The sequence below is a fragment of the Dioszegia hungarica genome (assembly GCF_025882075.1).
Source record: "Dioszegia hungarica strain PDD-24b-2 chromosome Unknown MKK02contig_8, whole genome shotgun sequence".
Lineage (NCBI taxonomy): Eukaryota > Fungi > Basidiomycota > Tremellomycetes > Tremellales > Bulleribasidiaceae > Dioszegia > Dioszegia hungarica.
In genome coordinates, this window is record NW_026515770.1 from 1,247,347 (window position 1) to 1,269,486 (window position 22,140).

At 56.4% G+C, this 22,140-nt stretch overlaps 8 protein-coding genes and 1 non-coding gene across 9 annotated transcripts; 2 read left to right on the plus strand and 7 right to left on the minus strand.

Annotated features, from left to right (window-relative positions):
• Positions 1–145: 145 nt before the first annotated feature.
• MKK02DRAFT_36714 (uncharacterized protein) lies at positions 146–4,174 on the minus strand (the record flags this gene model as incomplete). Its single annotated transcript, XM_053089481.1, has 6 exons — positions 146–772; positions 820–1,328; positions 1,373–2,562; positions 2,609–3,519; positions 3,566–3,809; positions 3,855–4,174. 6 exons carry the CDS (start codon positions 4,172–4,174, stop codon positions 146–148), a joined length of 3,801 nt encoding a protein of 1,266 aa, XP_052945255.1.
• A 775-nt stretch (positions 4,175–4,949) lies between these two features.
• On the minus strand, positions 4,950–7,245 carry MKK02DRAFT_36715 (uncharacterized protein; the record flags this gene model as incomplete). The annotated part of the gene is made up of 8 exons (XM_053089482.1): positions 4,950–5,390; positions 5,424–5,738; positions 5,781–5,939; positions 5,992–6,136; positions 6,179–6,447; positions 6,480–6,626; positions 6,683–6,959; positions 7,004–7,245. The coding sequence occupies 8 exons, from the start codon at positions 7,243–7,245 to the stop codon at positions 4,950–4,952; spliced, it is 1,995 nt and encodes a 664-aa protein (XP_052945256.1).
• Positions 7,246–7,643: 398 nt separating this feature from the next.
• MKK02DRAFT_27017 (Membrane coat complex Retromer, subunit VPS26) lies at positions 7,644–8,797 on the plus strand (the record flags this gene model as incomplete). The annotated part of the gene is made up of 4 exons (XM_053087293.1): positions 7,644–7,796; positions 7,845–7,917; positions 7,976–8,297; positions 8,425–8,797. 4 exons carry the CDS (start codon positions 7,644–7,646, stop codon positions 8,795–8,797), a joined length of 921 nt encoding a protein of 306 aa, XP_052945257.1.
• Positions 8,798–9,093: 296 nt separating this feature from the next.
• On the minus strand, positions 9,094–10,881 carry MKK02DRAFT_44171 (26S proteasome regulatory complex, subunit RPN6/PSMD11; the record flags this gene model as incomplete). Its single annotated transcript, XM_053092810.1, has 9 exons — positions 9,094–9,271; positions 9,325–9,481; positions 9,531–9,675; positions 9,729–9,959; positions 10,009–10,162; positions 10,215–10,350; positions 10,401–10,483; positions 10,539–10,608; positions 10,761–10,881. The coding sequence occupies 9 exons, from the start codon at positions 10,879–10,881 to the stop codon at positions 9,094–9,096; spliced, it is 1,275 nt and encodes a 424-aa protein (XP_052945258.1).
• Positions 10,882–11,185: 304 nt separating this feature from the next.
• On the minus strand, positions 11,186–11,282 carry MKK02DRAFT_t57. Its single transcript has one exon. It is a non-coding gene; the product is annotated as a tRNA-Ser (tRNA).
• Positions 11,283–11,484: 202 nt separating this feature from the next.
• MKK02DRAFT_36718 (kinase-like domain-containing protein) lies at positions 11,485–13,934 on the minus strand (the record flags this gene model as incomplete). Its single annotated transcript, XM_053089483.1, has 10 exons — positions 11,485–11,732; positions 11,932–12,113; positions 12,167–12,260; positions 12,310–12,392; positions 12,452–12,538; positions 12,589–12,662; positions 12,715–13,015; positions 13,112–13,259; positions 13,309–13,832; positions 13,885–13,934. The coding sequence occupies 10 exons, from the start codon at positions 13,932–13,934 to the stop codon at positions 11,485–11,487; spliced, it is 1,791 nt and encodes a 596-aa protein (XP_052945259.1).
• A 269-nt stretch (positions 13,935–14,203) lies between these two features.
• On the minus strand, positions 14,204–15,971 carry MKK02DRAFT_44173 (Aromatic-L-amino-acid/L-histidine decarboxylase; the record flags this gene model as incomplete). The annotated part of the gene is made up of 5 exons (XM_053092811.1): positions 14,204–14,565; positions 14,613–14,879; positions 14,935–15,018; positions 15,051–15,443; positions 15,500–15,971. 5 exons carry the CDS (start codon positions 15,969–15,971, stop codon positions 14,204–14,206), a joined length of 1,578 nt encoding a protein of 525 aa, XP_052945260.1.
• A 364-nt stretch (positions 15,972–16,335) lies between these two features.
• MKK02DRAFT_32893 (uncharacterized protein) lies at positions 16,336–18,937 on the minus strand (the record flags this gene model as incomplete). Its single annotated transcript, XM_053088598.1, has 5 exons — positions 16,336–16,493; positions 16,541–18,240; positions 18,276–18,420; positions 18,454–18,523; positions 18,557–18,937. The coding sequence occupies 5 exons, from the start codon at positions 18,935–18,937 to the stop codon at positions 16,336–16,338; spliced, it is 2,454 nt and encodes an 817-aa protein (XP_052945261.1).
• A 617-nt stretch (positions 18,938–19,554) lies between these two features.
• On the plus strand, positions 19,555–21,902 carry MKK02DRAFT_32894 (HEC/Ndc80p family-domain-containing protein; the record flags this gene model as incomplete). The annotated part of the gene is made up of 8 exons (XM_053088599.1): positions 19,555–19,892; positions 19,938–20,355; positions 20,398–20,590; positions 20,636–20,730; positions 20,775–20,919; positions 20,963–21,531; positions 21,582–21,712; positions 21,758–21,902. 8 exons carry the CDS (start codon positions 19,555–19,557, stop codon positions 21,900–21,902), a joined length of 2,034 nt encoding a protein of 677 aa, XP_052945262.1.
• Between the last annotated feature and the right edge of the window lie 238 nt (positions 21,903–22,140).

The following is a 22,140-nucleotide window of genomic DNA, read 5'->3' on the forward strand; positions in this document are numbered from 1 at the left end:
TTGGGCATGAAGGTCATTGAGTGCTTAGATACTATATGATGCTGGGTATTGATCGTCTAGTCTACCTATGGAGTACAACAATATAAGCAAAGTAAGAGGGGTGGTGTGATAGATAGTACAAGCAGGGTCTACGTGTAGTGGTCGTCTATGAGAAGAAGTACGCCGAGTCCTTGATACGAGAGACGTCGAAAGAACCCCTCGCTGGAGGAGGAGGCAAGATATCCTTGAACTTGACGAACCGCTGGTCGGCCAACACTTCCTCCGGTACCTCCCCACCGCCACTCTTCGCCTGCAGCGACGCCAGATCCGCCGTGCTCAGCTCGAGGGATACCGGACTCCTCCTCTTTGCCGATTCTGAAACGTCCTCGTCCACCTCCAGGTCCGACTCCGCCGACAATCCATCCAGATCCGAGTCATCCGCGTCCGCGTCGGCAGACTCGGACAAGAGACTGGAGACGTCCGCGTCCACGCCGTCTACGGCCGCCGTGACGATGGGCGAGTCAATGTCCTCTCCGAGGAGCGATGCGAGCTGTTTTCGCCGTTCCGAGTCCTTCTTCCGTTTGGTAGCGGCCGAGTTGGAGATGGCCCGAGCGTTCTTGACCGGGACAAAGTGCTCGCCGTAACGCTCCAGGAACTCATCCCTCAGTTGCCCGATGAGATCCTGTGAGTGGAGCCTGATAAATTCCCCGCGGATCAATTCCGACATAGGCTCAACGGTAGCTGCGTGCGTCCAGTAAGAGTCGTGTACCGAGGCGAAGGTGATTTCTGCTTGCTGCACCAATTAGCTCGGAACCAATAATACAGGGAATGACAACTCACCTTGCACCTTGTGGCGGTCAGAAGCATGTGGGTAGCATCGAGGGAGTGGATAAAGTTGGGAGGGAATGCCGTGGCCTGCTTTTGCGGACTGACCTGGGACAGGGCATTCGGGTCCGAGATGTATACCGACTGAAGCGCCGTCATGACCTGCTTCTTGGCTGCCTTGCGGTAAGGCTGGACAATAGGCAGACCAAGCGGTGAAGTCCACACGACCGAAGTCATGAGTTCCTTCTCGAGCCGTGCTTCGTATTTGGTCACGCCGTTCCGACTGGTCTTGGTGCGCTGCACCGCCGATTCGACGCGCTCTGCAGGGATGGAGCGAGCGATGAGCCGCGCGGACGTCGTGAGCCAGTCCATGATGTCCTTGGCTCCGGAGAAAATGTCGCCGATGCAGGACAGGACGGTCTTGGCGATATAGCCGGAGACGACGAAGATCTGATCAGACGAGATGTCGCCCCGAGCTACCATCTGTCGGGCAATTTGGTCTCGGGCCCCGATGAAGGTGACACCTGATAGTCAGCTTGGATCTGCTCCTCAAGGTGGTTGAACTCACCGTACACGGTCGTCATGACCGTCTGCTTGACCACCTTTCTCCCCAGCGGCTCCTTGATGAGCTGAGCCACCGGATGCCCCTCCGCCTGATCCTGCTCAATCACCTTGTTCACCACATCCGCCACGCCCGTGTAGATGTCCGCCGGTCGATCCCCATTTTCCAGATTGACAGCCTTGGCACCCCTCACATCTCCGCCCAGGGCCGCATAATGCTGCATCCCATTACACGTCCCGTCCTGGTGTACCGGCAATGATGATTCGTACAGCTCGGGATTTGGCGAGCGGAGAGCGGCAGTGAGATCAAAGCAGGTCGCAAGACACTGCCATGGATCTTCCGCCTTGAGCCACCACCTGTTCCCCTCCAGCGGGCGATCCGCCGAATCGAAGATGTCTGCCTCGTGATCCTGTGCGAAGCGCGCCCGCTCGTCGAACGACGCCTTGTCGTATCCGTATACGTTCGACAGCTGGATCTGGAGCCATTTGAGACCGACTTTGCCAAGCGGTCTCCTCTCGCCAAAAGTCAGGAGACCTCGGCAAAGATCATCTCCGACCGGGGACAGGTGGGGAGGGATGGGATAGGCGCGACCACGGAAGTCCATAGAGTGGGGGAGGTAGAATGTGTCGTTGAGGTATGCCCGAGCGATCTCGAGATTGTAATTGAATTTACACCGCTCGTTGTGGTCCTTTCTGGACTGCGCCAGCGCCGATTTCGCCTTGTCCACGTAGATGGCCCTCTGCTGCGGATCGCCCGACACGTCCCTGGGCGGTAGGTCGTACGTGGCCTTATCCTCACTGGCGGGGATATCGGCGATCGGCTCCCCGGTGTTCCAGGCGGAGAGAACGACGTCGAAGATCTTCCGGTTGATTGCCCATGGAGTGGAGGAGAGGACGTCGAGACCGTGATAGACCGCCTCCATGTGCTTGTTGGCCGAGGCTGCGCGGAGATAGGTCCGTTGTTCGGTGGACTCCTTGTACCGCATGACCGGCACCTTGTGGGTGAGGTAGCCCCCGACCTCAATGTCCTCCCATGCTCGCGGCTGAACCAACATCGGTAGATGTTTCGGGTGGACCATGAGCAAGGTGCTGTCCTTCTGCAGGCGACTGGCCACGACCGGGTTGAGCCGGATGACGCCGAGTTTTTTGCCTCTCATGTAGTCGTAGCCATGAGTGAAAGCTTGCTGCTGCTCGACGCTACATTGTCAACATTGTCAGGTTGGTGATGCAAGGGAGCACTCACATTCGCTCTCCAGTCGCTGGGTCCATGGCTGTCCTGTCCACCTTGGCTACTTGCAGCAAGGCGTCAACCAGATAACTCCCCAGCCCCAGTTGTGTCATCTGCGACCAAGCCGGAGTCCAGACCGCCCTCAAGTCCTCCTCCGTCTCCGTGTCCATGACTTGCCTCTCCCCGTCCGGCTGATCCAGCTGCTTCCCTAATTTGCGCCACACCGACCCCACCAGCTGTCTGGTCGGTTTCTGCGTCTGCGGGTCGAGCGTCCTCAGCCACTGGGGCGAGTCAACTCCAGCAACCGTTTTGATCGTTTCCGCTCGGTACTCCGTCTCGATCGCCTTGCCAACCGCCAGGAACCCTCGCAGCGACTTCATCCCATCTGCGACTCCGTGGCTCCCTGCCTGCCGCATGAGCTCGATGATGGTGATGAGTGCGAGCTTGTCCAGCGGTAGGAGGCTGAGGTAGAGCACCAAGGTATCCTCCTTCATCCCCCTTGTCCCGGTGGTCATGTTTGGTACCTCTTCCGACGCATCCCCTCCGTTCCGCTCCTTCATCGCCTGTATATCCTTCTTCAATTTCTCCTGGAGCGCGCCCAGCCACTCGTACATCCAGCCCTGCAGCTTCTGGCGCTGTAGTATTGAATCGTCCGCCGTATGGGATGACGTTGTAGACCCGGCCCGTTTGTCCTTGTCGGTGATCTCGTATGCCCGTTTCATCTCTGCCTGGGCCGCGGCATAAGACGCATTTTCAAGATTGAATTGCCGCTGGCGAGGCGAGATTGCGTTGTTAATCTCGGAAAGGTTGTTTCGCAAGTTGACCACAGCGAATCGTGGAGAAGCGGCTTCGGCTTCGGCGTCAGCCCCGGCATCGGCGTGTAAAATTTCCTGTGTACGATGGCGGAGAATGTTGCGACCCGCAGTCTGGGTTGTCAACTTTCGAGTACGACGCGAAGACATCCGAACTCACCTCCGAGACCGGCTTGACCTCGTCCACGACAGCCCTTGCGATAAATTCCCGCCGGTTCCTCTCCCCTTCCTGATGGTCATGCACCTGTTCCCCCAGATCCTTCAGATGATGTCTGTGTGCAAGATCCGCCAATGCCTCGTACGCCAACGGCAAATCTGACGGGCGGATCGCTTCAAACAGCTGATCTGCCTTCAAAGAATCGTTGCTGAAGTATGGTGCCAGCGCATCTATGGATGATCCCACACTGGTTGTCAGCATCTCACTCTGAAGCCCGGTGGAAGGGGCTTACCTGACGCTACCAGCGAACCATCCTTGATACACCTTGATCCCTCCCTCGCCACCACCGGCGACCACACTGAGCCCTCTCGTCCGCTGATGCATCTCCCACTTATCAACGAGGTTCTGCGCCCGCCTAGTCCACGTCTCCCTCTTCGCCGCATCCTTGGTGTTGATCTCGCCTCCCAACCGCGCGGCCCCCTCCGTGACTCTGCCCCACAGTTCCGCGCTGGGCGGCTGGGACTTGCCAGACCGATGATCTTCCAGGAGCTGCATGAAGATCTGATATGCACGAGGTGTGTGTTCCGGTCTGCGCAGGCAGATAGAGATCATCGATACCGAGTCGATGACGCCGGTAGTGGGGTAGAGAGTGGATCGAGGATCCGACGAAGGGGTGATGACATCGGAAGGAAGGGGGGAGGGTACGTGAATCCTCGGTCTGCGATCCAGAGGATTGAGCGTGGAGAGGAGGGATGAGTCGATAGAGGATAGTGCGGCGGGAGTGTGGTGATATGTGGGCTCGAAGTCCTGTTCCGGCTCGGCCAGCTGAGCGGCGGCCGGCTTCCATCGTGAGGTGGAGGATGTGAGGGTGCGGATGGGTAGGAACCGAGCGACGGGAGCGATCAGTAGGTGACAGCGACACGAGCAGCTGGCTAGCGAAGATGCTCGCACTGCGAGCCTACGAGGCAGCATGATGATGATGACGGTGGATGGCCTGTCGCCACAGGAACCGAAGGAGTAGTCGCCTTGCCCCAGCTAGACCGTTTCTAGCTCTTGAAATGGGCCGAGTCTCTGAGCTAGCTTCTTCGGACGCGCTTCAACCTATGCGTTGTGTCGATGCCTGTTGTAGATATAGCCTGATATGTTATAGCTAGACAAACAAGGATCGCAGAGACGGTTGTCCGCCAAAAAATCAGCTGATCCGTCGGACAATGCCGGTGACGTCCGGGTTTACGGCAGGCAAGCTCTCCTATGATCATGACTCTGGTCATGCAGTAAAAGGGTAGGAGAGGAGGAACAAGCAGGGAGACATCTATAGGGGTCGGATCTCATCTGCACGCCATCATATACCTACTATACGCATCCTCAGATGAATCGCCGCGAGCGCTCAAAAATCCTCATCACTATCATCCCATTCCTCACCCGCCATCATCTCCTCGCTCTCCTTTTGCAACCGATCCAGCCCCGTCAGCTTCTCGAGATACTCTCCCTCATTGAATGCCTTCAGCATCATCTCAAATCCCTTCGCCCTGTACTCGTCCACCACAGCCTGGGAACAGCCGGTGCACCGATCAAAGGCCGGCGCTTCCACGAGGACGTTCTTCCACGAGGCGAGCTGGCCGCGGATCTGATGTGGAACGAGACCGAGTGGGGAGGTGGATGATGATGTGGCTGATGGGGCGGTGGTGGATGTGTCGGCGGGAGCGTCGACTCCAGCTGGATGTTGGGCGAGGGAGACGAGCAGCTCGACGGCGGAGGCGGCAGCGATGGGTGCGATCCCTGGTCGAGTGACTGTGCACATTTGGTCCAGCGTTCGGTCGGTCAGAGACTGCTCATCAGCTTATACCTGAGAGTGACTCACATCCATGGGAGCGACGACATCGTTACAATAGTAACAGCCCAGTCTCTTCCCGTCTCCAGATCCCGGTGCGCCTCCATGCCGCATGACGAGATAAGTGTCGAAGCCGAGAGCGGCGTTGATGACGATCTTCCCCTTGCTTGCTGCTATGACCGAGGGCAGCCATCTAGACTCGCGGGAGTCCATGAGCAGGAAGACGACGTCGTGTGACCTGATGAGATCCTCGAGGTGTTGGACGTCCTCGGCAACTTGCTTCTCGGCTGACGAGGAGACCGGATGACCGGGCATGGGAATCATGAATGAGTGGGCTTGGGCGTTCTGCGAATCAGCAGCATGCCGAAGCAAGAATGAAGGCCTCACTACGCCGGGAAAGATCCGCTTCAAGCTGTCGGCGGCACACTGCGCTTTCGGCTTCCCGCCGTTCAAGCAGTCCTCAAACTCGAAGAGCGGTTGTCGGACCGGATTCGAGAATGACACTTTGGCCGAATCGACAAAGGTGATATCCCGTATTCCCCAACCCTGTCGATTCAGCTCCGACTCGGTCCCATTTGCAGGCTAGCTGACCACTCACCATCAGACATCGCGCGACGTAGCATCCTAGTGTCCCAGCTCCAAGTAAGAGACACTTTGTAGCAGCCACCTTTTCCAGCTCCAGGCTCGGCATGATCCGCCATCGCATAAGCTTGAGATTCAGGTCGACCGCTTGATCTGCTAATCTGAATATCAGATAGATCCACTGTCACTGGGGAATAACACACCTTGCAGGGTCGAGGACAGAGCCGAGATCCACCATCCTACTTCCCAGCTTACCGGCCTTGTTCCGCTCCCATCCGACCGCCTGTGGCTTTGCCTCCGTTTCCCCCTCTTGCTGGTAGACTACAGCCTGACGGCTTGCCGATCCACTTCGTAGGCATATCACCTTGATACGGCGAATGCCGTGTTGTGCGGAGAGGTAGTAGAGGATATTTCTTAATGGCCAGCCGGGGTTGGAGGGGAGGGATGAGGGATCGTGGAAGGCTATACAGCGCTACTGTCAGCAGAGACGATCGCTAGACTCACCTCCTCTTTTGGTACAGAGGCAAAGAACGAGCTTGCTTCGCTGATTGGCGCCACTTGACGCTGTCCAGCTACCCCGCGGACGAGGAAACCGTTGCTAGATCCGGCTATCAGCAAGGTGTCTTGCAAGTTGTAGATCTCGCCCATGGCCTAACGCGTGAGCTACGCTGAACACTATCAATGTCGATGAGTCGCACGAAGCTCACCTCCTCGTTGGTCTCAACCCACTCCCCCTCTACCTCCCATCCCGGCTTAGCGACCAAAGCGGGAAACGCGAACCAGTAATGGTAGACATACTTCTTCAGGTCGGCGAAAGTGACCAGTAGAAACGGATTGAGGTCAGGCGCATCGGTATCGAACGAAGCGAGTATCTTATCCGCTACGGAGTCGAACAAAGCCTTCTTGTGCTCTGTCGACTTGAACTCCTCGATGGTGTTGAAGTTCTTGAAGATCCCTTTGATAGGGATTGACCCTGGTGGTGGTCTACCGTTCAGCTCAGCCATCGGCACTTCCGGCATAACACTCACCTCTCTCCCTCTTCGCCAAATGCTGCGCTGCCCACCCCTAGTACCCCATCCACCCCGACGAGACCAGTCTCATCCTCAACTTTGGCTTCCTTGTCCCTGATCTCCCTGCCTTGCTCCAACCACGCAGTGATGTCCACTTGGCTATCGTCTAGCTTGAGCTTGTCGAGCTTGAGAGCAGTCAGGGCTGACCAGAAAGCCGCTGTAGGCTGTGATGAGATGGGCTGGAACTGTAAGGGAGCCATACTGGGCTATAGCGAAGGCAAGAGACAGGAGGACAACGCTGGATGCGTCTCGGATGAGTCCGACACGAGGCATGTCATAGCGCGTTTCAGATTCACCCTGAGAGTGGCAGTAACAGTACAAGTCTCCAATCGCTCCCACACTATTGGCGCTGTGTCGGGCGCCTCGCTGTCATGCTCTCGAAGTCCACACCCGTTGGGACCTCAGCACGATGCAACACGACCACACGCAAGATGTGCATGCACCGACGATTCTTGCCACCCAAACAGCCGTGAGGAATGCTACGCTGTTACGTAACGCGTCCAGCGTCACCGTACTCACATGGCTCGCGCTCAGCGCTCAGCAAGGATCATTACATTGCTTGTCCCCACCTACACCTCAATCACCACGCCCACATACCATGGCCTCCTTTTTCAACTTTGGCGCCGCACCTGTAGAGGTGGATATCAGATTAGCAGGCGAGGATGACCGGAAACAGGTCGAGGTCAAGGGGGAGAAGGACCAGAAGGTCATGTGTCCGGTATTCTACGATGGGGAGAGTGTCGTCGGGCAGGTGAGTAGCGCTAGGTTGACTTTCAGATAGCGAGAGCTCATATCGAAGGTCAATATACGTGTGAAGGACGGAAAGAAATTCCAGCACGACGGGATAAGAATAGAGCTTATCGGCTCAATAGGTTCGTGGTCTTGGCCTGCCTTCACCTCCGGCCGAGATGAGCACCCGCTGATCCGTAGAGCTCTTCTACGACCGCGGGAACCACTACGAATTCGTATCCCTCTCACAAGAACTAGCTGCGGCCGCCGAGATGCGCCAAGCCCAGACCTTTGATTTCACGTTCAAAAACGTCGAAAAGCAGTACGAGTCGTATGCGGGCATCAATGTCAAGCTGCGGTACTACTTGCGGGTGACGCTGGCGAGGCGGATGGGAGAGGTGATCAAGGAGCGGGAGTTGTGGGTGCACAGCTACAGGATGCCGCCAGATAGCAATACGAGCATCAAGATGGAGGTGGGGATCGAGGACTGTCTGCATATCGAATTCGAGTACAATAAAGCCAAGTGAGTCTGTCTCCTGTCTATCGTGTCGGACCAAGAGTAATTGTGCTGCATGGCGATTTGCTGTCTACGGGATGTCTGCTTGCTGGCTCCTTCCCGACACCTCTGTCTGCCCTGCGCTGACCCCCAGATACCACCTCAAAGACGTCATAGTCGGCAAGATCTACTTCCTCCTCGTCCGGATCAAAATCAAACACATGGAGCTCTCCATTATCCGTCGAGAAACCACAGGGGCTGCTCCAAACCAATACAACGAGTCGGAAACCATCACCAAATTCGAAATCATGGACGGCGCGCCCGTTCGCGGAGAGACTATACCTATCCGGCTCTTCCTGGGCGGCTTCGAGTTGACACCGACGTTCCGCGATGTGAACAAGAAGTTCTCGACGCGGTATTATCTGAACCTGGTGTTGATTGATGAGGAGAATAGGCGGTATTTCAAGCAGCAGGAGATTACGGTGTTTAGGATCCCGTGGGTGGTTTTCTTCACCAACGCGGGATGAGGAACGAGAACTGACAGCTATCAGAGAGAACTAGACGGTGTACTAGAACCCAGGAATCCGCCTGATAGCCCACTCTCATCCTCGGACACTTTCCCCGCTTGACCTCATGTAGATAGACGAATTTGATGACCATAGGAGCAGAGAGCAGAATTGTAATAGTCAATTAGACCTGGCGAGGTAGAGTGGGGAGCAGGGACAAGGACGAGAAGGATCGCCTGCAATATCGTATCGGATGTAGGCATTAATCCGGTCAATTCGATGCGTTTACGCTGCTGCATGATTGGTGTCATTTACGTCTATGCTACCTGGGTCGCCTTCTCGTACAAGCCCTTCACCACGTCTCCCATCTGCTTCAGCGTCTCCAGCGCCGTCGAGTACATGGCATCCTCGACCGGCTCATCATACACCTCGAGTGTCCCCTGACTCTCGTTCAGGACGCCGTGGAACACTTGGTCCAGGATCATCTGGCTCAATCTGAATTATTAGCTATGCTCCGTGCTTTGATCAATCAAATTCAGCTAGCTCACTTTTCCTCTACGACCTGCAGACTCTGCCCGACTTCCTGTGCGATCCAACTGAGCTCGACGGACGAGTATGGCTCGATGACGCGGACCAGGTTCTGCTCGAGAAGAGTGTCATATAGGAGGGAGAGGTGGAAACGGATCAGAGGGTCCTGTTGCAGTTCTGAAAGATCAGCGACATCATCGCCGGGTTACGAATGCTCGAGACTCACGCTGATTGTACTCCTTCAATGTTGTTTTGAACATATCCAGACTTCTCGCCTTCAGCGCCGCGGCTGTTTCCCGCATAGCGTCCAGATCTCTACCGAGATGTGGAGCCGCGCTCTTCAAGAGCAAGAGTGGCGGCACATCCTCTGGCTGGAATGGTCAGCGGATCATTCACAGCCCCTTCCAAGGCCGCTTAAACTAACCAAGCTCATCATGATCTTGCACAGCATCATGTACTTTAACGCCTTCAACGACCTCGGGTCCTTCTCGTCCGCCTGTGCAAACCCTTCAAACGCCTCAAAGAAGTAAGAGTAGGCCGTCTTGTAGTCCTTGTCGTCGGCGTTGACCGCGCCGGCCTGGATGTCGAGCTGAGCCTGGAGAAGGGGAGGGCAGTAAACCGAGTTGGCGGTAGTCCGGGCAGATGTGAGTGCGGACTGGACTATAAGCTATATTTCACAACATGTGCTGAACAAACCAGCTCACCTTTGCTCGTGGCAAGTTCTGGATAGCATGCGCCGCCCTCGACTCCAACAAGAACACCTCAGTCAGGATGATCTTGTCATCCAGCTGCTTCAGCTCCTTCAGTAACCCTTCCGTCATCGTCAACGCCTGCCGGTAATTCTGGGCCTCTATTTGTCTATGATTGTGAGCTGTGCGGTGTACCCGGGAAGCTCAATGAGCGGACTTACAGTCCAACCAGCCTGATCTCGAGGCTCTGCCGCAGGAACACTCTCCGCTCCTTCTTCGCCCATTCGATATTGTCATTCACAACCTGCATTTGCAGATCTCGGGCGGTGGGAGGGAAGTAGTCGATAAGTGTACGGACTGCATAGTTAGCTCAACGTCCAATCCCGACCGGGCCAAAGCGAGCTTACTGAGCTTCGCGGTCTTCGCTTTGGCTATTTGTGACATGAACGTCCGCGAGTCAGTCACAAGTTGAGCGAGTTCTTTCGTTTTGCTAGCTTAATCAGCTCTCCACTCTTTCACAGCATAGTTCCTTGTCGCAGACTCACTCGTGATCCCGATACAACGCGCCGAGCTTGCCCAGCGCAACCTCTTGATCCCTCAAATCATCCTCATCAGCTGGTTGATCAGCTAGGTCTTCGGGTCCGGGGCTTATAGCTGTATCCTGCAAGTGACCCCATTGGGTATATCTTCTCGTCTGTAGTATTCCTGCAAACCCAGAGCGCTCTTTGACAGGCGTGACTGGACCTCGGCCTTGTCGCGGAACTCACCTGCCGTCCGGCTCAGTACCCCCCTGTACAGCTCCTCCGCCTTAGTCGGGTCCGCACTCGCCATCCGCCCCGCCTCGGCGACCTGCGACGACATGGATGATTCGGCTACCGGGATAGCCATTCTGTGTGTTTAGATGGTTGCGGAATATGAGAAGAGAGGTAAGTGAAGTCAAGGAATGATTGAACGGTCGAGCTCGGCGGAGGCCATGGACGCGCGATCGTCAACGTCAGAGCCAAGCTGTAAATCCCACGTCACCATGCACCAATCCTCAGCGCGCTCCTTCCTTCATCCGGGACTTCTGCGCGCCCTTTGCGATGGGATGGCGAAAAAGATAACAATTGTGCATGGCTCATCTGAGCCCACGCATATGCAGAGGCAAAAAAGGTGGTCGCAGCTCACGCATCTTGTAGACAAAAAGATTAATCGACAACGGTAGGATTCGAACCTACGCGCGAAACCGCATTTGATAGATCGGACACATTAATTCGAGTCAAACCCCTTAACCGCTCGGGCACGTTGTCGCTGAATATGCCTTTTCGCAAACGTATATAATCACAAAAGCATTTGTATCTGGTTCACTCCCCCCTTCTTTCCCCTCATTTCTGCGACCTCATTGAAACTTGCTTGGATCGACGCTCGGTCTTATCTTAGACATCTGCATACAGTACAGCCATATGTAAAGCTCCCAACGCCCCACTCACAGCCCAAGATACGCCCCTCAATTCAAAAAGCGCCAATACAAGCAGAACGAACACCGCCAGCGGGGACTTGCCACCCGAGACGAACGGTTGCAGCGACATGATCTTCAGAATAAACACCGCTGCTCGAATTTCGGTCTGGTACTGTCTGACCAGGCGTAAAAGATCGGTGGTCCATGACTGAGATCCGAGCGATGTGGGTACCGGCGTCGCGATCCGCTCGATCCCGGATCGGGTGCCGGCTGGGAGAGGCAAGGAACGGACAGGTGAGACCTGCCAGTCATCTTCCCACTGAGATGTCAGCTGTGTGGCGGGCCGGCAACGGGGCGCGTACTCTGCTCCTCGTGTCCGCTGCATTGACTGTGCGGAAGGAGTCCGAGAAGACCCCAGCTAGCTTGCCAAACCCGCGCTGGACGATCTGGCCAGATGTACCGCTCGGGCTGGACTCAGGAGACTGGCTCAATGAGCTGACCGTCCGCTTGAAGAAGAGCTGTCAAGGACCAGCTTACCATCTTCTTGAGAGCAGCTCTGACTTTGTCCGCTGTCGGCCTCTGGTCCGGGTTGACGCAGACCAGCTTAGACAGCAGTAGTAGCAGGCTCCGCGGAACGTGTCTGCGCTCACACGAGTTGATGAGGTCTTGCGAGGGTTGGAAGCTGAAGTATTAGCTGTCAGGCTTTCTCGAAGAAGGAGTCACTCGAGAGCTTACCCAGTATACCGAATGATCTCCGCTTGTAGCTCGTCAAAGTCTGCAGTGGCGGTATACGGCAAGGCCAGGAACAGGAGCTTGTGCAGGATCATGCCTTGTCAATCAGCTGACTTCCGCAATGCGTGTTGCGGCATAGAACGTACCGAGAGACCACATGTCACCGTGTGAGTCTGTCGGACGCCATTGTCCTTTAGCGTCCACCACGAGCGTCTCTGGAGCCATATACCTGTCACGTCAGCTGTAGCCGGGTGCTGCACGGAGAGTGATCCGCTTCGAGGAGCTCACTCCATGGTGCCGGTATGTCCGGTTCGTTGTCGCTGGCCGAGGAGAAGCTCTTCGCTTGTACCAAAGTCCGATATCAAGGCTTTGGGTCTGACATGTCAGCCTATCATTCGCGACCAGCATCAACCAGGATGGCTCACATCAACCCTCCCTCCTCCCAATGGAGTAGGACATTCGAGCACTTCAGATCGAGATGCACGATCGAGTTGCTATGCTACACACTCATCAGCCGCGCTCTTCTACCGGTAGTGATGGTGAATGCTGACCAGGAATGCCAGGCCCTCAACTACGTCCCCAAATAACCTCAATACCTCCGCCACTCCCAGCATCATCACTCCCCTGTTCTCCTCTTTCCGTCCCACCCCGCTCGCCCGGCGCTTCTTGAAGGCCTTGATCCGCTCTTCCCTAGGCAGTTGACCGAGCGAGTCGGCATCTCCGAGATCTGCGGCGGTCCGGCCGGGTCCGCTGGGATCCAGGGTATGTGTACGGGCGAGCAGGAAGGTGTCGAGGTTGCCGGCGGTGGCGTACATCATGAGCACGTGGAGGGCGTTGATGGGCGGGCCAAAGCTGCAAAGTTAGCTTAGTCTCACCAACCCAACACCCGTATATTTGTCCGGGCCTCTGTCATTCTCCGTGTTAGTCGCGACTGCGCTTGAGACTCACGCTGAGAAATGGGTAGGCTCGATCCACGAGTGATGATACGGGATGATATTCGGATGTCGCAAGGTCTCCAGAAGCCTGACCTCTCGCAGCATCCGGATGAGGTACTCCTTAGACTCTCCCACTGCTATCTTCTTGACAGCATATGTCCCTACCAGTCAGCGGCTCGTTCCATAACGCGCAATCGACCCATAGCTCACCAAGTACGTTTCCCCCTATCACATGCGTCGCCAGAAACACAGTCCCCTCTGCGCCCATCCCCAACCTCCTTTCTTCCCTGAAGAAGCGCTCGTAGTACCCCTTACTCGGTAGACTCCCCCCATCGTCTTCTCCCAGTCCCGTACCGCCCTCTTGCCCGCCATCCTGATCACCATCCTCGTCAGACTCCATTGATGGCGCGACCGACACATTCCTCAGTCTAGGCGAAGGCGGCATGGACCCTTCATGCGCCCGCTCCAGGACTCGGAAGTATGGCGTCCGACTTAAAGCTGCTATGTCCGCCGTCGAGTCATCTCGAGACAAGGGAACAGAATCGCTTGGAAGGGCTTGGGAGCAGTACGGGCAGAGTTGGACGAGCGGGGTGGGCGTGGGCGGGTCGTATGCCAATAATAGGGGCTGGCGGGGTCGAGAGGGTCCAGCTGTAGGAGTGGGTAAAGGAGCGTGGGACTGGACAGAGAGTGCGTGAGAGGGTGGATGGTACAGGATCAGCTGGTTGGAGGTTTGCCTGGACGTAAGCACCTGCCCTTTCGCGAACGCACGCAAGCGATGGGTCTCACCCTATCGCCGTCCAAAGCGGTTCGGCGGGGTCTCTCTGTGTCACTTGCATCGCTGGCGCTTGGTACGAGCTAGGAGGCGAACGAAAAGGGATATTGGAGATAAGAGCAAGGTTGATGACAAGAAGCTTTGGCTGACCCGAGCGGAGACCCCATGACGCGACAGCGCGGAGATCTCCGCGGGGTAGTTGCTCCTCATTCCTTACGGAGTGGCAGGCGCAGCAGACTGCAGTGCAACGAGCGCAGATCAATCGATCAAGAGTACAGGGCAACGGATGAGGAGAATCGGCCACCCCCAGTTCTTCCAGACTTCCTATCAAGATTACATCCCAGATTTGCCAGATTCCCGCATGACCTCCTCTAAAATCCCCACTATCCGCTTAACTTCCTCCTCGCCCCCAAGCCCCGTCCGCCAATTACTGACCGCCAATCTAACCGCGCCCCTTCCCCTCCACTTCGTCGCCGTCACATACATCCTCCTCGTCGCATTGATGGCATTCGCCAACTCCGCGCCTGTTTCCAGGCTACCACCCCGGGCGGGTGCGAAGAGGACGATATTGAGTGGGATGATGCCCTGCTTGGCCGCGTCGGCGCCAGGGTAGGTATTGAGGAGGTCGTAGAATGGTGAATTGTGGAGATAGGTCGCTATCGACTGGGCGAATTTGATGTTGCGCCGGATCAGATCTGTGCCCTCAGCCGGATCAAGCGAATGAGCGGTAGGAGAGACACACCTCTGTACCCATCCTTCCCAAGCGACATCAGACTAGCCAGCAGTGGTAGGGCTCTGAACCGCCTCGAATTCTCGATGTTGACGTAGAGCGGGCTGGGGACCTGCTCATGTATGACCTGCCCGTCCTGCGGACCAGCTGTGCCGGCCGAGGTGGAGCTGGCGGTGAGGTATGCGGGAGCTTCTACTGGCGCAAAGACCCCCGGCAGGGCGTGAGCGGATTTGGTGTAGAAGAGACCGCAATCGTAAGGGACATTGAGCCATTTGTGACCTACACGATCAGCTAAGATCTTCCGCACAGAATGGATGTGGATATGATAGCTCACCGTCGAGAGTGAGCGAGTCAGCCTGATCCATGCCCTCCACGAGGTGCCTGAGCTCCGGAACGACGCTCGCAAATCCTCCAAAGGCTACTGTCAGCTCCACTTAGTCTATTACTCACCAGCATCGATATGCAGCCAAGCCCCATACGTCCTACACAGCTCCGCCACGCGCGGTGGGTCCCGCCCGAGTTCGCCGGTATTCACCTCCCCTAGGCCATACACCACCACCACACCCCTTCCTACCTCCTTCTCCTCTGCCAGTCGCTTCTCCAGCGCCGCCAGATCAAAGGCGAGCTCGTCCTCCTCTTGACAAGGGATCTGATGGACGACGTTGGGTCCAGACCCGATCCCGACGAGCGCGGCGGCTTTGAGGATGGAGAAGTGTGGGTGGAGGGCGAGGACGATGATGGGCGGGCTAGGGAGGTTTGGGGATGAGGGCGGACCAGAGCGGGCAAACGAGTAGTCTTTGGGCAGATGTGGTGAGTGGGCGTAGAGGTATTCTCTTGCGCATGCTAACATGCTCTCAGCTTGATATGGGGAGCAAGAGAGGAGCAACGCGTAGACTGACCCATACCAAGCACATTACTAGCCGTCGCACCGGTTGTTATCGTCCTGCCCCCAAATTTGGCCCTCTCCACCCCCATCAGATCCAATACCAGCTCCAACACCCTCGCCTCTATAGCCGTAGCTGCCGTTTGGCCCGGTAAGGTCACTTGCACATTCTCATCGTAAGCTCCAACGAGGATGTCCGCAAGCTGGGCCGCGGGTGTCACTCCGCCCACAACGAAGCCAAAGTAGTTCGGCCCGTTCTGCGCCGAGAGGCATCCAGGGAGGATGTCATTGAGGAGGTATGAGGCGGTCGCGGTCGTTCCGAGCCCAGCGTCGGGGAGTGTCGCAGGAAGGGATGCAATGGTAGATTGGACAGTCTCGGGCGCGGGGAGGGTGGGGAGGGTGGGGAGATCATCGTGTCGCTCGGTAAGGTGTGAAACGAGCGTATGAAGGTTCGCGGCGAATTCTCCGGCCGGATCCACTGCTTCCATTCTGATGTGATGGTTCTCTCAATCAGTCACACAAGGAGCGAGAAGAGGAAGTATGTAGCTTGAGGCTAAAAGCTTGAGCTTGAAGCTAAAAGCTTGAGCTTGAAGCTTGAAGCTCGGTTTCGACGGAATTGGACTCGTACCTTGGCGCGTTCCCCACCCGTCCCCACCCGGCCACCGGCCCGCACTAGGCCCGCTGGATACCCATCTCCACTGAGCCTCATACGGCACAGTTGCAAAGTGATATGATGGTGTACATTTACTAAACTACTTGGCTTCCTGTATGTAGCGCCCACTGCCCAATGTCAAACTGGTCCCCAGTATCCAAAATACAATCCCCAACGCGCATATACTCTCCTTCCACAGTCTATTGCGGGTATCGCTGCTGCTCGATACTCTCTGACGAGCTGTGCTGCGCCACGCCCATGGCCATATCCGTTGGGGACGCCGAGCCCGCACTCTCGACCTGCGAGCGGACCTCGTACGGTAGTCTCGCGGCTGCTTCCAGAGCTGCCCTGACCTCACCTATGTCTATCAGCTCTTGCCCCCCTGAATAAGACCGCAATACTCACCAGCCATAACTTCAATCCCGCCCCACATAGTCCCATATGCCTCCAACCCCGCAAGAATCACCTTGACATTCGTCAACAACGCCTCGACCTCCTCTGCCTTGCCCTCGTTACTCTGCCCAAACGTATTCTCCGCCTGCACCGCCAACGCCAAAAGCAGGAACGCGTACGCGCCAGTGACCAGACCGCACGCGCAGAAGGGAAGCCACTTGGGCGGACCCTTCCACATTGCGATAGTCGCCGAGCGATGGAGGACCTCGAGCCGGACGATAGTGTGGGCGGCGGTAGCGCATCGCGCTAGTGATATGCCGGGAGGGAAGATGTGAAGAGGTCCGCCGATAGGTCGTTCCGGCTCCGTAATGTTGTCGTTCGCGTCCACACCCCAGGCCTTGTGCGGTTTCTGGCTGAGGGAGGCGCTGACGGATGGCGTGGAGAGCCGACGGGCGCGGGGCGATACGATAGGGACGATGCTGGCCTCGACGTGCCGTGGCTGATTGTGGGTCGGGGCATAGAGGTTGGCCGCTCCGCCCGCGTTGACAAACCACGGAGCAGGCAGGTCTTCCGGGTACGTCTCTGGCTGCCACATCTCCGAGACGATGTCGTTCCGATCCTCGGTCTGGAAGAGTCCGGGCTGTGGGGGCATGGGAATTGTCTGGTTCATCGCCTGGTATTGAGGGGTTTCCGAGTATGGGTCGCCGTTTGCCAGTGCCTGGGGCACGGCGACGTCGTCCAATAGGGGGATTTGCTCCGAGTAGTCTGGCGCTTGAGGGAGACCGCAGATCCGCTTGGAGAACAAGCTGACCTCTGGGAACGCCTGTTGTCGGTGGATGTGAATGTGAACGACGGCGAGACCGAGCCGAGCCGAGAGCTGTTGGTTGCGGACCACCTCCTCTTCTCCGCCTGGCACCAGCTCAATGACGGCCATCGCCTCGGCCTGCTTCATCATATCCATCACCTCCCGATCCACCTCAATCATCCGCCTCGTCATATCTTCATGCTCCTCTGGCGAGCCAGCCTCCGTCGAGGCTCCCCATGTCTGAGAAGACGCCTGCGCATAGTAGACGGAATTGACGAGGTTGAAAACCCGCACGCATTGCCGGTTGGCATTGACCCAATTGGGCCAGGCATTATCGGGAAGGGAGCAGACGGGGAAGTCGACGCGGACGCGAGGATCGTCCGGACCGAGAACCGGAATGTTGCCCGAGATGATGGCCGCGGTGAGCTGGGCGACATAGGTCGTCCACCATGTCCGCCGCGCCATGTCTGCCCGCCAATCACCCTCGACCGAGCGTCCCTCAGAGAACCGATCCATCTCGTGCAGACCAATGTCCATTGCGACTTGGATGGCCTGACCTGCGCGAGCGCGGTTCTTGCTGAGGTTTCCAGCGTTTCCCCATTCCCATAGGGATAGCATGGTGAGTGCTTGAACACACTCAAGCGAGGTGGGCTCAGGCGCAGCGATCAGGCGATCGACCAGTTGCATGGTCTGCGAGCCGAGGTAGTTGGACATTGCGACCCGGAGTCGCTTGGAATTGGCGGAATTGGCATTTTGGTCCATGGGGTGGGGGACGAGGACGAGGATAGTCTGGGCGGCGAGTAGGAACGGTGATTCGGCGAGAAGGGCAAGGAGGACGTCTTTGCTGTGGTGACGTTGCGGCATGACAGGGAGGAATGGGTGAACTTCATTGTAATAGCAGGAAAGTCTTATCATTAGCATTTGCTTGGCACTGGAGCTTACATTTCTTCTCGACTAGTAAACTCGCGCACGATATCCGTCATATCCTCACTCGGCTCGACCGCCTCAACATCTGGCAGAGGTTCCTGCAGCCCGAGAAGCCCATCGAGCTTTTTCAAGAATTCCTGGAGAGCGGAAGGAGGAAGCGCTGCTGTCAGCTATTGCCAAGCATATCACTCACTATCTTTCTTCTTCCTCGCGCCGCCTCGCCTGCTCTTGACAAACACGCATTCGAGAGATTTCTTCTCGCACTGACATCAGCTATGCCAGTCAGAAAAGCTCACCTGTCCGCAGATCGGCTGGACTCCATCACACTTGGCCTTCTTGCTCCGACAACTCAGACAAGCATTCTTGACCGGCCCCTCCTTTTCCTTTTCCTTTTCCGACTTCCACTTGCCCATCTGTCCCGCCTGCCCCTGCGCGTCAAATCCTTCTGGCGAGTGCCCATTGAGATCGACGGGCGGTGTCGAGTGGTGGGAGCCCGACGCCTGCTGGTTCATGTTGTAAAGCGGAGGCGGAGGGTGGAATGCCATTGGGTGTGTTGGCTGTATTGTTTGGAACTGCTGCTGCATATCGTAGGGGAGTTGATAATGCTGAGGCTGGGCGAAGATGGGGGCTTGGGCGTAGCCATAGTAGCCTTGTGGGCGTTGCTGGTATGCCTCCATGTTGGATAGTGGTTGGTGTGGGTCGAAGGAAGAACAAAGAGAAGAGAAGAGATTGTGGAGCGAAGAAGGGGGAGCCGATCTCTATTCTCCGTCTCTTGTGTTGATGTGAGGATGCTGACTGACTGACTGAATGTCTCGTTGTCTCTGATGTCTGTTTTGGCTTTTAGATCTTGGCTTGTAGATTCGATGCTACGGTACGGCCGGATATGAGCTCGAATGACACAGCCGAATGCTCTGAGCTGCGATAATCATGTCAGAGTGGAGGTACCTCAAGCGAGGATCCCCCTAAAAGCTTGCTAGCGACCACGACGCTTGCGGAGAATTTACTCCAAGCGGAAATGAGCCTTAGCTAATTCAACCTAATTTAAGCTCACTACTCCTACAGACCCTAGATACAGATCTCGCAGCATCGGGTGTGATCGGGAGATCCACACGTGTGCCGTCATGCAAAAAGTGGAGGCGGGAAGGCCAGGCTTCGGATGCTAATCGGGGCATAAAGGGGGGGAACAATTAAGCAAAAAGACAGTCGCGTCTAATGAAAGCCCTTTGTCGCGCCTGAGTGTCAACAAACGTTACATCACAGTCCACTACCTCTTTCTACTCAACCTCACGACAGCATGGACGCGCGTAGACGCACCACCCTCATGCAGGACGGACCATACGGTAACGCTATGCCATCAGGCATACCGGTCCCCTCTTCAACGGTCAAGAAGAGCGCTCTTCGCGCGCCTGCGTCGAGAATGTCCATGGCGCCAGCCGCGGGTCATGGCGGATCACAACCTACAAGAGGATCCATCATGGGCGGAATGAGTCACTCAGCGAGTCAAGATACTCTGAGGAGGTCGACTATCAATCGACAGTCTCAGATGGGCGGCGGTCGGGTGCAGGGGAAGCCAGAAGGGGGATACGTTGGGCAAACCCCTCAAAGCAACCGTAATATGAACGGGATGAGCAGGTGTGTCTACCTTCGCAATCTTGGTGTTGCCATACTGACTCGCAGTGTCCGTCGCCAGTCCACCTTCCCTTCCTCATCCCGCCCCTCCATGCTCCCCCCATCAGCCGCCGCTGCTCGAGACGGCCGACCCGTAAAGACCGCCGCTTTCCAGGCGTCCTGCCGCGAGAATATCGAGCAGTTCTGCAGAACCCAACGCTGCCCTATCGCCATCAACGACCGTACACTACACTCTCCGACGCAGAAGGACTTCCTCCAGATCTTCCGCTGGCTCATCTCAGAGTTCCTCGACCCGTCGTTTCAGTGGGGTCTCAAGGCGCCCACGGAGGAGATCCTGTACATCCTTGGAGATCTGCGGTATCCCGGTGTGGGTAACATCAGCAAGACAGCGCTTGCAGCTCCCGGGAGCGCGTCAAACTGGGGGACATTATTGGCGATGCTGAACTGGCTGGTGGATCTTGCCAAAGTGAGTCCTTGAACCTCGGCGAATGGTTCGAGCTGATATCAGGCACATGAGAACTGGGTGAACCCAGATGTTATCAGCGACCCATCACGCTGCAAGGCGTCCGACTTGCCCCTCGATCATCCGTTGCTGGAGGACCGGGTCCTATGGGACTTTATCAGCCAGACATACGTCCGGTGGTTCCGAGGAGATGGAGAAGAGTTTCCAGAGATCCAGGCCGAGGTGCAGGATGTATATGGTATGTTGTTTCGTTGCGAGCGTCGAGAGACTAGCTGATGGATAGATCGAATAAATCAAGCGTCGGTAGATGAGTCGGACGAGCTCGAGACGCTGGTACATAAGCGGACTGTCGAACTGCAACAACTGCAGGCGCAGGAGGTGAGCTCTCTTTGCGATCATATCGCGGCAGAGCTGACCGTCAGCCACCCCTCAAAACCCTCGAGGAGGAGTATGTACGCTTGATGAGCGACAAGACCAAGTTCATTGCGTTTATCGACCTTCACAGGCAAAAGGCGGACAAGATCAAGCAGGGCACAGCAAAGGCCAAGGCTGTCATTTCGGATCACGGTGGGTCCTACTCTTAAATATCAGGGATAGTACTGACCACCAGACCACCAGCTCGGCGCCGCCCGCTCAGAACTCGGATCCATCGAATCTGCCGTCTCTGCGCAGAACCTCTCACCCGACGAAGTCCAGCGTATGAACCACGAGCGCGAGACTCTCTCTCGGCAGATCGAAGACCTGCGCCTCAAGACAGCCGAGGCTAGCCAACAATCCTACGACCAGGAAATGTCGGTCACTCGCTCAATGGACCGATTCGAGCAGCTCCTCGCGGACTATACGGCTCTCGGACATCAAATCGGGACTATCCCGCCCATCTCCGAGGGACCGATGCTCGGGCCGGACGGTATCGACTACTCGGTCGACCTCGACTTGGGCGTGGAGGATGTGAACGAGGTGATGGCCGCGGGAAGGCGCTTGCGGAGTGAGATATGGCCGGCGCTGCAGAGTTATGGCGAGGGGTTCAGGAGGGAGATGGTGGAGATTGAGAATGGGAATATTGCGCTGGATGATGAGAACGATAGGTTGGGGCAGAAGGTCGAGAGGCAGAAGGAGGAGGCGGCGAATTTGGATATGAGGCTCAAGGTGGTCAATGATCAGGCGGAGCATGCCAAGACTGTAAGCTTGCTCCCACGCTTCGTTCTAGGAGGGATAGCTGACATAACTAGCAATTGCAAGTGGAGACGTCGAGCGCGAATACGAGGATATCCAGGATGGAGAATGAGGTGGCCCAGGTATTGAAGGATACGCAGAAAGGGGTGGTGGATCTCAAAGGAGACATTGAGACCAAGAGAATAGGGTGAGTAGGCTTTGTTTCCCCGGGAGGCATAAAGCTGATGATTAGGTTCAATGAGCTCCGGCACAAGACGGGGAACCTGCAAGAATCGATTCAGAGGGAAATCACATCGCATATCGATGTCATTATACGGGCGAAGGAACACGCCTCGAATCAGCTGAAAGGGATTCGAGGGATCGCCGAGACTCACTAGGTCAGCGAAGTGATAGGGTCGTGCTTGCGGAAGAAGGAGGAGATGCAGCGACTGATTACAAGGAGGGTTCGATTTTTCACTGCTGTTTTGTAGGGCCTTTTCAGTCTCTGGGCTGTATGGGGATCTGTAGTACATCTTGCCTGTATCTAGCTGCTATAATCATAGCTTTGAGGATGTATGAATGTCTGACTGACCTGTGGTCCGCAGCAAGAGCTCAGTGAGTGGGGAGGAATGGTAC